This window comes from Arachis stenosperma, chromosome 9, assembly GCF_014773155.1.
Source record: "Arachis stenosperma cultivar V10309 chromosome 9, arast.V10309.gnm1.PFL2, whole genome shotgun sequence".
Taxonomy (NCBI): Eukaryota; Viridiplantae; Streptophyta; class Magnoliopsida; order Fabales; family Fabaceae; genus Arachis; species Arachis stenosperma.
In genome coordinates this window covers 7,420,494-7,433,526 of record NC_080385.1, presented here as the reverse complement: position 1 = coordinate 7,433,526, position 13,033 = coordinate 7,420,494, and the positions used below count along the sequence as shown (strand labels likewise).

Below are 13,033 nucleotides of genomic sequence, written 5' to 3'. Positions count from 1 at the left end.
CAAAAAGCTGTTTAAATTTGAATTTATATAATTGATTGTATTTCATTTACTCAGTACTATACAATTATTTCACCATGAGTACTGTGTTTAGTTTATTATGCAAAAAGTTGTTTGAATTTAATTTTATATAATGTATTATGTTTCATTCACTTAATAATATACAATTGTTTCAGTATGAGTACGTGGTTCAGTTCATTATGCAGAAGCTGTTTGAATTTGATTTTATATAATGTATTATATTTCGTTCACTTAATACTATACAATTGTTTCACCATAATGACGTGTTCTGTTTATTTCTATTCTGCACAATTCAAAACCCCTCCTCCTTACCTTCTACTATTTCTTCACCAGAGAGAAGGAGGAAAATGCAAAAAAAAAAAATATAGCAGCAACAACAACAAAAGAATGACGATAAGGAGAAAACACGTGAAGAAGAAGCAACGCGAAAAAGAAGGAGGAGAATGAGGAGGAGGAGGAGGAACGCGAAGAAGAAGAAGACACTCTGTGCGTAAACGAGCGTGAGAAGAAGAAGAAGAAAAAGAAGCGCGGGAGAAGAAGAAGCGTGGGAAAGAAGAAAAGAAGAAGAAGAGAAGAAGCGTTGGGCAAGAGCAGTTGTTTCGTGTGTGTTGAACACGTATATTTCACGTTTCATTTAATGGATGGTATTAGATTTTTTTGATGTTTAGCCAATTTAAATAAAACTTAGATACAAAATTACATGAATGTGTAGCATGACCCTATCTTTTGTTATCAAACATTTTCATTTAATTTAATATTTCACTTAATAATGTATTATGTTTCATTCACTTAATAATATACAATTGTTTCAGTATGAGTACGTGGTTCAGTTCATTATGCAGAAGCTGTTTGAATTTGATTTTATATAATGTATTATATTTCGTTCACTTAATACTATACAATTGTTTCACCATAATGACGTGTTCTGTTTATTTCTATTCTGCACAATTCAAAACCCCTCCTCCTTACCTTCTACTATTTCTTCACCAGAGAGAAGGAGGAAAATGCAAAAAAAAAAAATATAGCAGCAACAACAACAAAAGAATGACGATAAGGAGAAAACACGTGAAGAAGAAGCAACGCGAAAAAGAAGGAGGAGAATGAGGAGGAGGAGGAGGAACGCGAAGAAGAAGAAGACACTCTGTGCGTAAACGAGCGTGAGAAGAAGAAGAAGAAAAAGAAGCGCGGGAGAAGAAGAAGCGCGGGAAAGAAGAAAAGAAGAAGAAGAGAAGAAGCGTTGGGCAAGAGCAGTTGTTTCGTGTGTGTTGAACACGTATATTTCACGTTTCATTTAATGGATGGTATTAGATTTTTTTGATGTTTAGCCAATTTAAATAAAACTTAGATACAAAATTACATGAATGTGTAGCATGACCCTATCTTTTGTTATCAAACATTTTCATTTAATTTAATATTCAAAATTCAAAATTTTATTCGATAATATTTATAACTAAATGTACTTATTAGTTATTACATCTAAAATTATTCACTTAATGCTGTCGGACAAACTTTGGACATTAATGCATCGATATGGCTTTGAAATTGAAATAATGATACTAACAAATTCATGTTCACTAGGATCAGATAACGTAAATCCATAAGGCTATCGCCAATTGGAAAAGAGAAGGATTCAAGATGCTTATGATGCAAAGCTGATGTTCCAGAGCAGTTGATCCCAAATGCAAATTAAATGATGACCAGAATCTCCTCGTATCAATGAGACTGAGAACTCTACGATATTAGGGCATTCATATGCGACCAATGTTATGTGGGACGGTGAACAATTTTGGCTGCATATGGCCCTAAGTTCTTTAATTTGCATGCGTACACAAATAAACCTTCAATAGTTAAGCTTCTTTAAATCAAATACAGAAGGGTGAATATGAGTCAAGCTGTCACACCCAACGTAACTAGCCATACTAGTCATAAGTCTCGAACATTTAGGCTGTATTTATTTTTTAAAATAATACAAAACAAGATACAAAAGACAGAAACACAAAATTTAGTATTTTTATATTTTATTTAATAATAAAGTAGAACAAATTATAAAAATTTAATTTATTCTCATTCAAAAAATTTGCAAAAAAAATATAATAATAAAAAGTACAATTATAAAAAGTTACAAGAAAAAATAAAAAATAAATGATGTTTTCTATTAGTTTTTTTATATTTTTTCTGTTAAAATAGACACAAAATACATTAATTTAATATTTTTAGATACAATATTTTTGCTTATATCTTATCTATCAGACTATCAAACACAATTTTATATTTTTATATTTTTATCTAAATATCATATTCCTATAAATAAATGCATCTTTAACATCGATTATCTCTAAACTTGGTAGGTGAAGCTAAAAGTCTGGAACAAATATATCAAAATTATGCATTCTATAATGGCACCAAAAATAAGGGTGTAGTAATCGCTTATAAATCCCAGGTTATTAGATGTATTTTGGATAATAAAAATATTAATTAATAAAAATTATTAAAATAAAAAAATCAAGTATTTGAAAACAAGCCCATTATAATAACAAGCCCATAAACAATTGTTTTCTGTTCATAGGTTTTTTTCTCCAACAGAAAAAATTTAAGAATCAAAATTTTTATTAAAATTTGGTTCATATTTAGTTATAAAAAAAATTTCATATTATTAAATAAAATTTTATACTATTAAAAATATTAATAATAATTAATTAATGAATATAATTCACAAAACTTATTAACTTAGCACGCTTTTTCTCCAATATTCTACTTCATTGCTGGGGCCTGATACAACAAATGCAAAGGTTATGTTTGTCATTTCAGCTGTTCAGACTGGTGATTATCAAAATGTTAAATTGTGCGTGGTTTGCCGTGACTGTTAATACAACTGCAATATAATAATTGCTATTATTAGTGTAAAATTTTTTCGATAGTTGTAGCACAACTATATCCACAACTTATAAAATGACAGAGATGAGGATGAATTTTTAACTTTTTATTCTTGTTAATTATTGGTTGACACACTCAAAATTAGGTTTATCTTTTGAATTTTCTTTTTTTGCGTTAAATTGAAGATTTAAGATAATATATATAATAAGAAACAATATTCTAAGCACCCATGTTAGAGGCGGTTTTTACGAAACAAAATCATCAATCTTGATTTACAAATACACCTAATATTTTTCTAAAATTACGTTTCAGTCTCATTTAACTTATATCTCCATTTTATGAACTGTATAGAAAATCATTAGGGCCAAACAAGTCTTGCAAAAACACAGTATGAATATTGAGCCAATTTAGATTCCAGAAAACATACGGCAAAACCAATTAGTGATGGATTAATTCAGGATGAGTGAAGTGGAAAACAAAACCAAAGGGAATGGAAATTGGCTAGAAACTACTGTTGTGATGTATACGAAATTACGAAGGAGACATAGCAATAGATAAGAGCAGAGAATAGAGATATTAAAATATTTCCAATAATTTCAGTCCACGTTACTATAATTTTTCATTTTAGGTCAAATTATTTAATTAAATTATTTGGAATCTAATTAAAATTATTAAAATATAATTTTTTAATATTATAGATATATTTATAACATTTATATATCTGTAGAAATTATTATAGAGTATAATAGTTTTAAAATTGAATATAAACTGCTATAAAGTATAGGTTTATGGAATTAGTCTCTCTTGATTTTTTTATAATTCATTTTTTTCAGAAATTATTACATTTTGTAATAGATTTTGAGCATCACACAATCTCACATAAACTGCTAAGCAATTTATGTTCAATTTTAAAACCTCTATATTTTGTAGCAGCTTTTATAAATATATAAATATTACAAATATATCTGTAATATTAAAAATTTGTATTTTAATAAATTTTAAATTTTAAATAATTTAATTAAATAACTTGTATAAAAGCAGACAAACCTAATTTTACCTTGTCTATCTTAAAGTATTATGTTTTCCACGCACCAAAGACCTTTTTATTTTAGTAAATTTTGAGTATTGATCCACTCAATTTTTTTTAATTATACTAAATATACAAGTCTTTTTTATTTACAAGTTTTACAAATTAGACCAAATTCAAAAGAAGTTATGCTCACTCACAAAAGCGTATTAAAACGCGCATCACGTTTCCAAAGTGCTCATTATTCACTATTGTGAACGACTCTTCTTCTTCTTCCTCGATGAAAACCACAATTATCATTTTTTCTTCGCATTTCTCCTCCTTCTCATCCTCTTCTTCCTTTTTCTTCTCTTTTTTCTTTGTGTTTCTCCTCCTTTTTCTTCGCGTGTTTCATCTTCATCGTCGTGTTTCTCCTCCTTCTTCTTTTGATTTTGTAACATTATGTATTTTTTTCTTCTTTGTTTGATTTTTTCCTCCCAAAAAAGAATTATGAAAATATGAAATAAGAAGATAAAGAAGAAGAAGCAACAGAAGATGAGGAGAAGGAAGAGGAAGAGTTTTGAATTATGCAGAACTTATCAGAATAAAAATACCTCCAAATATCTTCGTTTTATATCCAAATATCTCCGTGTTACACCCAAATTTTTTCGTTTTACACCTAAATTTGCTGCAAATACAGAAATGAGTTATGCTACGTGTACACTAAAATCAGCCACCAAAGTCATCCACCAGTATAAAATACATACTGAAATACAAAATATACATTGAAAATAAATCAAAGCACACATGTATTTATATACAAATACATTGGTGGCTGATTTTAGTGTACAAATAGCATTTTTGTACAGAAAAATATTTCTTCTAATGTTGTATTTTTTGTCTTCTTCTTCTTTTCCTTATTTCTTTCTTTCTTTTAATTAAATGAATGTAAGTTCATCATCTTCCAAGTAATTTTACAGTATTATGTATTTCTTCTTCTTCTTTGTTTAATTTTTTTGTTTTTATTCTTATTAAGAGAGTAAAACAAGAAGAAACTTGATAAGGTAAAACAAAAAGGAAAAGATGAATAAAAAAAGTAGAAGAAGATGGTGATGATGATGAAAAAAAGAAGCAGCAGAAGATGAGAAAGAGGAAGAAGAACAATTTTGAATTATACAAAACTTATCAGAATATAAATTCACCCAAATATCTTCTTTTTACACCTAAATATCTTTGTGTTATACCCAAATATTTTTGTTTTACACCCGAATTTGCTGCAAATATAGAAATGAGTTATGCTACGTGTACACTAAAATCAGCCAACAAAGTCAGCCACCAGTATAAAATACATACTGGAATACAAATATACATTGAAAATAAATTAAAGCAAACATGTATTTATACACAAATACATTGGTGGCTGATTTTAGTGTATAAATAGCATTTTTGTATAGAAAAATGTTTCCTCTAATGCTACATTTTTTTCTTCTTTTCCTTATTTCTTTTTTTCTTTTAGTTAAATGAATGTAAGTTCATTCTTTTTCAAGTAATTTTGCAACATTATGTATTTCTTCCTCTTCTTTGTTTGATTTTTTTGTTTTTATTCTTGTTAAGAGAGTAAAACAAGAAGAAACTTGAGAAGGTAAAATAAAAAGAAAAAGATGAATAAGAAAAAAAGAAAAAGAAGATGATGATGATGATGAAAAAAAAAGCAACAGTAAAAGATGAGGAGGAGGAAGAGAAAGAGTTTTGAATTATGCAGAACTTATCAGAATAAAAATACACCAAAGATCTTCATTTTACACTCAAATATCTTCGTATTACACTCAAATTTGCTGTAAATACAGAAAATATTTCTTCTAATGCTGCATTTTTTTCTTCTGAATTGAACCACACCTTATCCATTTGATTGGATTCAAAAACAATAATCAATTTTGTTCTGGTTCAATTAACAATCTGAACTTGAATTATTCATTATATTCAACAACGAGATAACTGATGATGGATGAGAAAGATAAAAATAAAGGAAGAAAAAAAAATCCAATGAAAAAAAGAGGAAGAGGAGGAGGAGGAATATGTGGTGTTGATGATGACGATAACAAAAAAGAAAAATAACGAAAAACGTGCACACGTTAACTGAAAAATCTGTTAAGGAGGAGTGTGAAACATACGTGCCATAAGAGATACGTTTTAGGAGTAAATGAATTTCAAGACTTGTATAGCGAAAAGACTTGTACGTGGAGATTAATTTATTTATTTTATTTTAATTATTTTATCAAATATAGTTTTTTTCTTATTTAAGAATTTTTTTTACATATTTTCTATTAATCCTGCTTAAAATCACACTTAATAAAATAAATTGAAAGAAAAAAACTTGAAAATAACTTTGGTTAGAAAAGCTGAAATTGAGATTAAGACACCAAGATTCAGCATTGTATTTAATAGTTAGAGTTAGAACTAAAATTTCAGTTTTCGTCTATAAAATTTCAATGTATTATTTAGTACCTTAAAAAAGAAAGAAATATAAGAGACTGAAATTTTGAGAACAAATGTTAAAACTTTAATAATATTTTGTATAAAAAATATCTTCATCTAATTTTTAAAATTTTAAATTTAATTTTCAAATTTTATATTTATTTTAAATTAAATATAATATTAAAACATATATTTTATATCAAATATAATACAAAAATTTAATTTAATTTAATTTTTTCGATTTCTATATTCCAGTTTTAGTCTCCCTTTCAAATTAAGCCGAAAGTAACCATTCTGAAGATTCTTACTCTGTTTTTCGGCCTTTTTATATGGTAATGGTTTTGGGAATCCTTTGTACTGTTGATACATTATTGATCCAATTATTCCAGAGTTAGGCTGCTGGCTCATTTTTTAATTCACTCCAGCGCAGCTAATTTGGTGCTTTCTTACTGTCTTAACTCTTAATCCAATTAAGCGTACCTAATTAATCTGTTGCGCTTTTTCTTTTTCGGTTTTTTTTTTAGTTTAATTTTGCAGTCCAATTAAGTAGAATTGTGAGCGGAACATCTTTTAGTGTAAATCTCAAAATAGCTTTCAATTCTTTTTATCAAACATTTTTTATTTAATAATTTTCTATTACACATGAAATTTATATATGTATAAATAGTGAAAAAATAGTTGCTTAAAATATAAATAATACGGAAAAAAATTTCTAAAATAAGAAAAATTTATACAGTAACAAAATAAAAGAAGACACCTCAATCAGGCAGAGATAGTTAACAAAATATAAGATGATGGGTAGTAAGTCGATGGATTTTACTCTTTTTTATTATGTTCAATGTGGGACTAATTTCATACGCCTCACACTTGCAATATTAATATAATACTTCTAAAGTTAATAATTTTTTTAATATGTATATTTTTGTCAAAAAAGAAAAATGATGTCTAACGTCATTATTACATACATCATTATGGTTGCGTAGCATTGCTAGTGTCATTCGGCTCTTTTTTTCTTTTGTTAAATTCTTGGCCCAAAGCATAGAAACATATGAGAAGTTGAGAACTAAGACGCTTGCTTGATGCATCATGTGAATAAAATATTAGCCAAAAAGAGATTATATAAAGCTTAGCCTTCTTCCATTCAGAGACACTAAGAACCGCAGAAAAAGTGACAACAGTGTGAAGCAAAATCCAAGGTAGGTTGTTCAACTCTTACATCTACTTCACTATTTTATTGTTTGTTCCTTCTTCCTGCTTCTATGAAGTTTGTTTATGGACTATATATCTCAATTGCTGAAGTTTTCCCTGAAACTGTGTGGTATTAGAGATTGAAATTAGTAAATTACCTAAAATTACTTATTTAATGCAAGAGTGATTATTAATTTGATATTCAAGTTGAATGAGTTTGGATATCATTCTTATTCTGTTATAATTGACTAGTTCGATCTATGTAGAATAGAAAATAGAATCTGTTATTTTTCAATTTAAGGTGGTTATTATTGAGATGATATGTAATGAAGTCAGAATTGTAATCAAAATGAGGTATTCTGGGTTCCATGAGGTACTTGAATTGATCATGATGTCAGAACACTAGTGTGCCTTTTAATTTGGACAAGTTAATCTCTCAGGTATGCATATTGATTTTTCTTTTTATTTGAGACAAGTCATCAATCTTATAAAAGAAAGGGAGAAGTAAACTCATGCTATTTTAACACTTTACATGAATGACCAGAATAAAAAATAAAAAGGTCATGTGACTTTTTCTTAATTGATTATGTAACCTTTTTAACAACCGTATATTGCTACACAACCACCATTTGCTCTTACTCTTGCTCTTGCATCAAAGTAAAACTACTCTTCTGACTAGATACATCCTTTTATATATGGAAAGTATATGTTAATTGAGGGCACTCTTGATTAGTTAGATCTTTTGTTAATAGTTAATATTATAATATAAAGCCACATTTTTTTTGAGTGATATATGTTTTGTATTTTGTTAGTAATCATATTTTCTGTCTACTTACATTGTTACACATGGAAGGACTGACTCAAACCTCATTTGACTTCTTTGTTTACTTGAAAATATGACAGCACACTCCAAATGAATCTGCAGAAATTGAATCTCGATAATACAAATGAAACCGAAAACTCTTTTGTGAAGGACCAAAACTATGCACATATTGAATCTTTATTGAGAACCCAACCAAGAGAAGTTCAAGTAATTGGAGTCTGGGGCATGGGCGGTATAGGTAAGACAACCATTGCTGCTGCTATATTTGAAGAGTTCTCTCCCAAATATGAAGTCAATTGTTTCTTGGCAAATGTAAGAGAAGAATCTTCAAAGCATGGATTCAAATACATATTCAATAAGCTTCTTTATGAGTTACTACAAGAAGATATTCATATTGATACCCCCACAATCATATCCTCTACTATTATGAGTAGATTGAGGCACAAGAAAGCTCTTATTGTTCTAGATGATGTGAATAGCTCTGATCTTCTTGATCATTTGCTCGGAGTAGGACACGATTATCTAGGAGTTGGTAGCAGAGTCATTGTGACAACTCGAGATAGGCATGTCCTTACATGTAGAGCCGTTGACCAAATTCTTGAAGTCAAGGAAATGAACTATCATAACTCCCTTAAACTCTTTAGCTTGAATGCCTTTAACCAGATCCATCCACCTGAGAATGGATTCCAGGAGCTATCGAAGAGAGCAGTTGCTTACGCCAAAGGCAACCCTTTAGCTCTAAAGGTTTTGGGGTCGTTTCTTCGTTCCAAAAGTGAAAATGAGTGGGATAGTGCCCTAACAAAATTGAAAGGAACTCCTGATGCAAATGTTCACAAGGTGTTGAGATTGAGCTTTGATGAATTGGATGATGCAGAAAAGAATATATTTCTAGACATTGCATGTTTCTTCAAAGGGGAAGAAAAATACAAAGTAATAATGATATTGAATGCCTGTGGTTTCCATGCAAATATAGGGATAAGAAACCTTTTAGACAAGGCTCTGATAACAATAACCAAAATGAAGAGAATACAAATGCATGACTTGATACAAGAGATGGGTCAAGAAATTGTTTGTGAAGAGTCTGCTAAAATTCCTGGGGGACAAAGTAGATTGTGGAACCCTGATGAAGTTTGTGACATACTGAAGAATGATAAAGTAAGAGAAAATGATTCTTTGTATTGTTTCCAAAAACATATATGAAATATAGCTTATTGAATATTACACTAACATTGATTGCTGTATTTATTTGTCCAGGGGACTGATGCAATTGAAAGCATATTCTTGGACATGACTCAAACCACAGATCTACATATAAGCTCCAATGCATTCAGAAAGATGCCAAATCTAAGGTTACTTGCCTTTGCTGATAGCATTGGTCATGGGGGAAGGAGAACCAACAATAATTTGTATCTTCCAACAAATCTTGAATTACCTAATAGCTTGAGATATATTCAGTGGGATGGATATCCATTGAAATCTTTACCATCCATTGGTTGGCCTAAAAACTTGGTTGAGATTTCCATGCCAGACAGCAATGTCGAAAAACTTTGGGATGGAGTACAGGTATGCATGATATAACACCATGTATGTATATATTTGTTTGTCTTTGATAGAATTTTAAGTGTTAAATCCTAAACCTTAAATGTATGTATGTATATATATTGTTACAGAATTTACCAAGTTTAGAGATAATCGACCTTCGAGGCTCCAAGCGCTTGATAGAGTGTCCAAATTTCTCAGCCACCCCAAATTTAAAAGAAGTATGGTTCAATTTCTGTGAAAGCTTGACTCATGTTCACCCTTCTATTTTCTCTCTTGAGAAGCTTGAATTTTTAGCTGTGTATGGATGCAAAGAACTCAAGAGCCTATGCAGTAGCAATTGTTCACCTTCTCTTCATACAGTGGTTGCCTATAACTGCCCTAATCTCCAAGAGTTCTCAGTCCCAATTCTGCATCAAGATTCCAAAATTCATTTGCATTTGAGATCAACTCCTTTGAAAGAACTTCCACCATCAATTCTGCATCTTAAACACCTTGTAAACTTCTCTTTTCCAATTAGCAAGAATCTTGCAAAACTTCCTGCAAATTTTGCTAATCAAATCATGCTTTCTGACATCAGTGAACATGAGCATGACGTGGTCGCCACGCTGCATTCAGTACTACCCAGCCCTGTATTCAAACATGTAAAGCTTCTCAAATTTGATAATTGCCATAGCTTAACCGAACTCCCTGACAACATCTCTTTGTTATCATCATTAGTGAAACTAAGCTTTCATAAAACCAATGTCATAGGCTTGCCTGAAAGCATTAAGTTTCTTCCACAACTCAAAGTTCTTAAAGTTTGTCACTGTGAAATGCTGCAATTTATACCAGTGTTTCCACCTTCTGTTGAATGTCTTAAGGTATGGGATTGTAAATCTTTGAAGACAATATTGAGTTTGGAAAGTGAAACACCCAAACAACATGCAGGTACTTTCATATTCCTGGACTGCATGAATTTGGATGAAAATTCATGCAATGCCATTCTGAAAGATGCTATTGCTAGGACAAAATGTTGGATGGAAACAATACTAACAAGCGAATCAGAAGTCTTGGAAGAACAACGAGAGAATGAAGATCATAATGTGATTAATTTTGGGAAGATCTGTTATTTCTTTCCTATAAGAGGTAGCATACTTCAAGAGTTTTTCCATGACTACTCTGCTCAATCTTCAATTAGTACTGAAGTGCCTCCAAGCTCCAATTTGTGTGGGTTCATTTTCTTCTTGGTTCTTTCTGGAGCACAATCATGCAGCACTGATGAACTTGTTATTAACTTTGAGTGCGAATGTTACTTGGAAACAAGCTGGGGAGAAAGTATCCATGTAGCAAGTTCCGCCATTGTCGAATGGGACTGCGATATGACCATTGGATACCAGCTGAATGTTATGCCGGATCATGTGTTGTTATGGTATGATGAAGAGTGTTCAAAGCAGATAATGGAAGCAGTTAAAGAAAGAGAATCTATTACTGAAAAGAATTCCCATTTTAATGCAAAGATGACAGTTAAGTTGGTTGCTAGAATACCAAACAAAGAGGAAGCAATGATAAAAGAGTGTGGCGTCCGATGGATATATTCAAATGTGGAGGCAGGATCATCAAGAGAGCAGAGATCGAAGAGAATCATGGAAGATGAAGACTAGAAGTGAAAAGCACAAGGTAATCATCCAAAGCTCAAATAGTAGATTGTGATTTTTCATTGTATTTGTATGCTGTGCTTGCTGTTATAGGTGCTAATTGATGTATATTTCGATCAAGTAGTATTTTTCACCTTTCTGTTTGCTTGTTTAATTTGACCGGTTGTAATTTCTTTTCAGTAGAAATGAAATATTATCTCACAAACAAGTATTAATTTAAATATGGTTTATTTTTCTTAGAGTAAAACTCCAAATTAGGTTATAATTAATGATATTTGTTCTATACGAATTATTAGTATCTAATAAAAAAAAAGAAACCGATTTCTGACTTTTGAAATATTATTAGACGAATTAGATTCAAATAAATTAAAAAAAATTAATTAGTCTCTAATATGTTTTAGCAAATGAAAAATTATTCTTTTTTTTTAAATAATATATTCGAGGGATAAATTATCTGAAAATTTACAAGGTAAAATATTACTTTGTCTTATGTTTTATTTCGTAATTTATCTAATATATAAAAGGTTGGATGAATTTGATATTTTATTCTATTAAAAACTAATTAAAGCCAAAAGAGATTTTGATGATTTTTCACTCGAAATTTCATTTCTTATAATTTATTTGACTTTACAATTACGAAATTTAGTACAAATTCAAAATTTAATCTTGAAAAGGACAAAATAGCAAATATTTAACGTAGAATAATTGAGTTGATGAATTAGCAATAATTTAATTTCTACCACTTGACATGTTATAAGTTTATAACACTTTCCATGCAGGAAGGATACCTGCACCTTCTCCACTGTCTATCGTTGCAGCCACCTTATATAATTAATTAATCATTATTGTGTCGTTAATCTTTCGTTGGAGGTCCTTTTCAAAAGTTGATGACATAATCCAATAGTGTGAATTGAAGGAAAATAAAGGAGAATGACTCATTGACTTTTCCCTTCCTCTCGGACTAGTTTAAAAAAAGATGTATTCAGTAACAAATTAAAAAGTGTGATTCTCAAAAATGAGAGAGAGAGAGTATTTAGATGAAATCCTAGGTGAGAATGTGGAATATGTTTACTAGATTATGTAAAATAAGGGCATATTTAGATGTGGTTTTTATTTTCCATTTCTATTTTCAATATTTCTCATGTTCAAAATTTTATAAAAAAGTAAAAATGAAAGAAGTGAAAAAAAAATTTTTTTTTTACTATTTTCTTCTTTTTTCACTAATTTTTAAAAACAGAAGACATTAAAATCAAAGTGAAAAAGGTACTCTTAAACTAATCAGAACCAGTCTACAAACATAAAACATTCAGAAGCTAAAATTTTATCATATAGTTTTTTATTAGCTTTCCTGTAACAAAAGTATTTTTTAAAAAAATTTAAACTGAAAAAATATATAAATAATTTTATTTTTAATATATCTTTTAAATAAGAGTTATTTTGAGTTTATTTAAATTTTTATATAAAAACTTTTTA

At 29.5% G+C, this 13,033-nt stretch overlaps 1 protein-coding gene across 2 annotated transcripts; it reads left to right on the top strand.

Moving 5' to 3' along the window:
• Nucleotides 1-7,427: 7,427 nt before the first annotated feature.
• On the top strand, nt 7,428-12,680 carry LOC130951342 (disease resistance protein RPV1-like). Of its 2 annotated transcripts, XM_057879995.1 has the most exons (5): nt 7,428-7,569; nt 8,465-9,539; nt 9,639-9,947; nt 10,055-11,582; nt 12,340-12,680. In XM_057879995.1, the coding sequence occupies exons 2-4, from the start codon at nt 8,475-8,477 to the stop codon at nt 11,564-11,566; spliced, it is 2,886 nt and encodes a 961-aa protein (XP_057735978.1). In that variant the 5' UTR covers nt 7,428-7,569; nt 8,465-8,474; the 3' UTR covers nt 11,567-11,582; nt 12,340-12,680. The 2 variants fall into 2 exon arrangements, with proteins under 2 accessions (XP_057735978.1, XP_057735977.1); XM_057879994.1 differs by lacking the exon at nt 12,340-12,680 and having other exon boundaries at nt 10,055-11,776.
• The last annotated feature ends 353 nt before the right edge of the window (nt 12,681-13,033 follow it).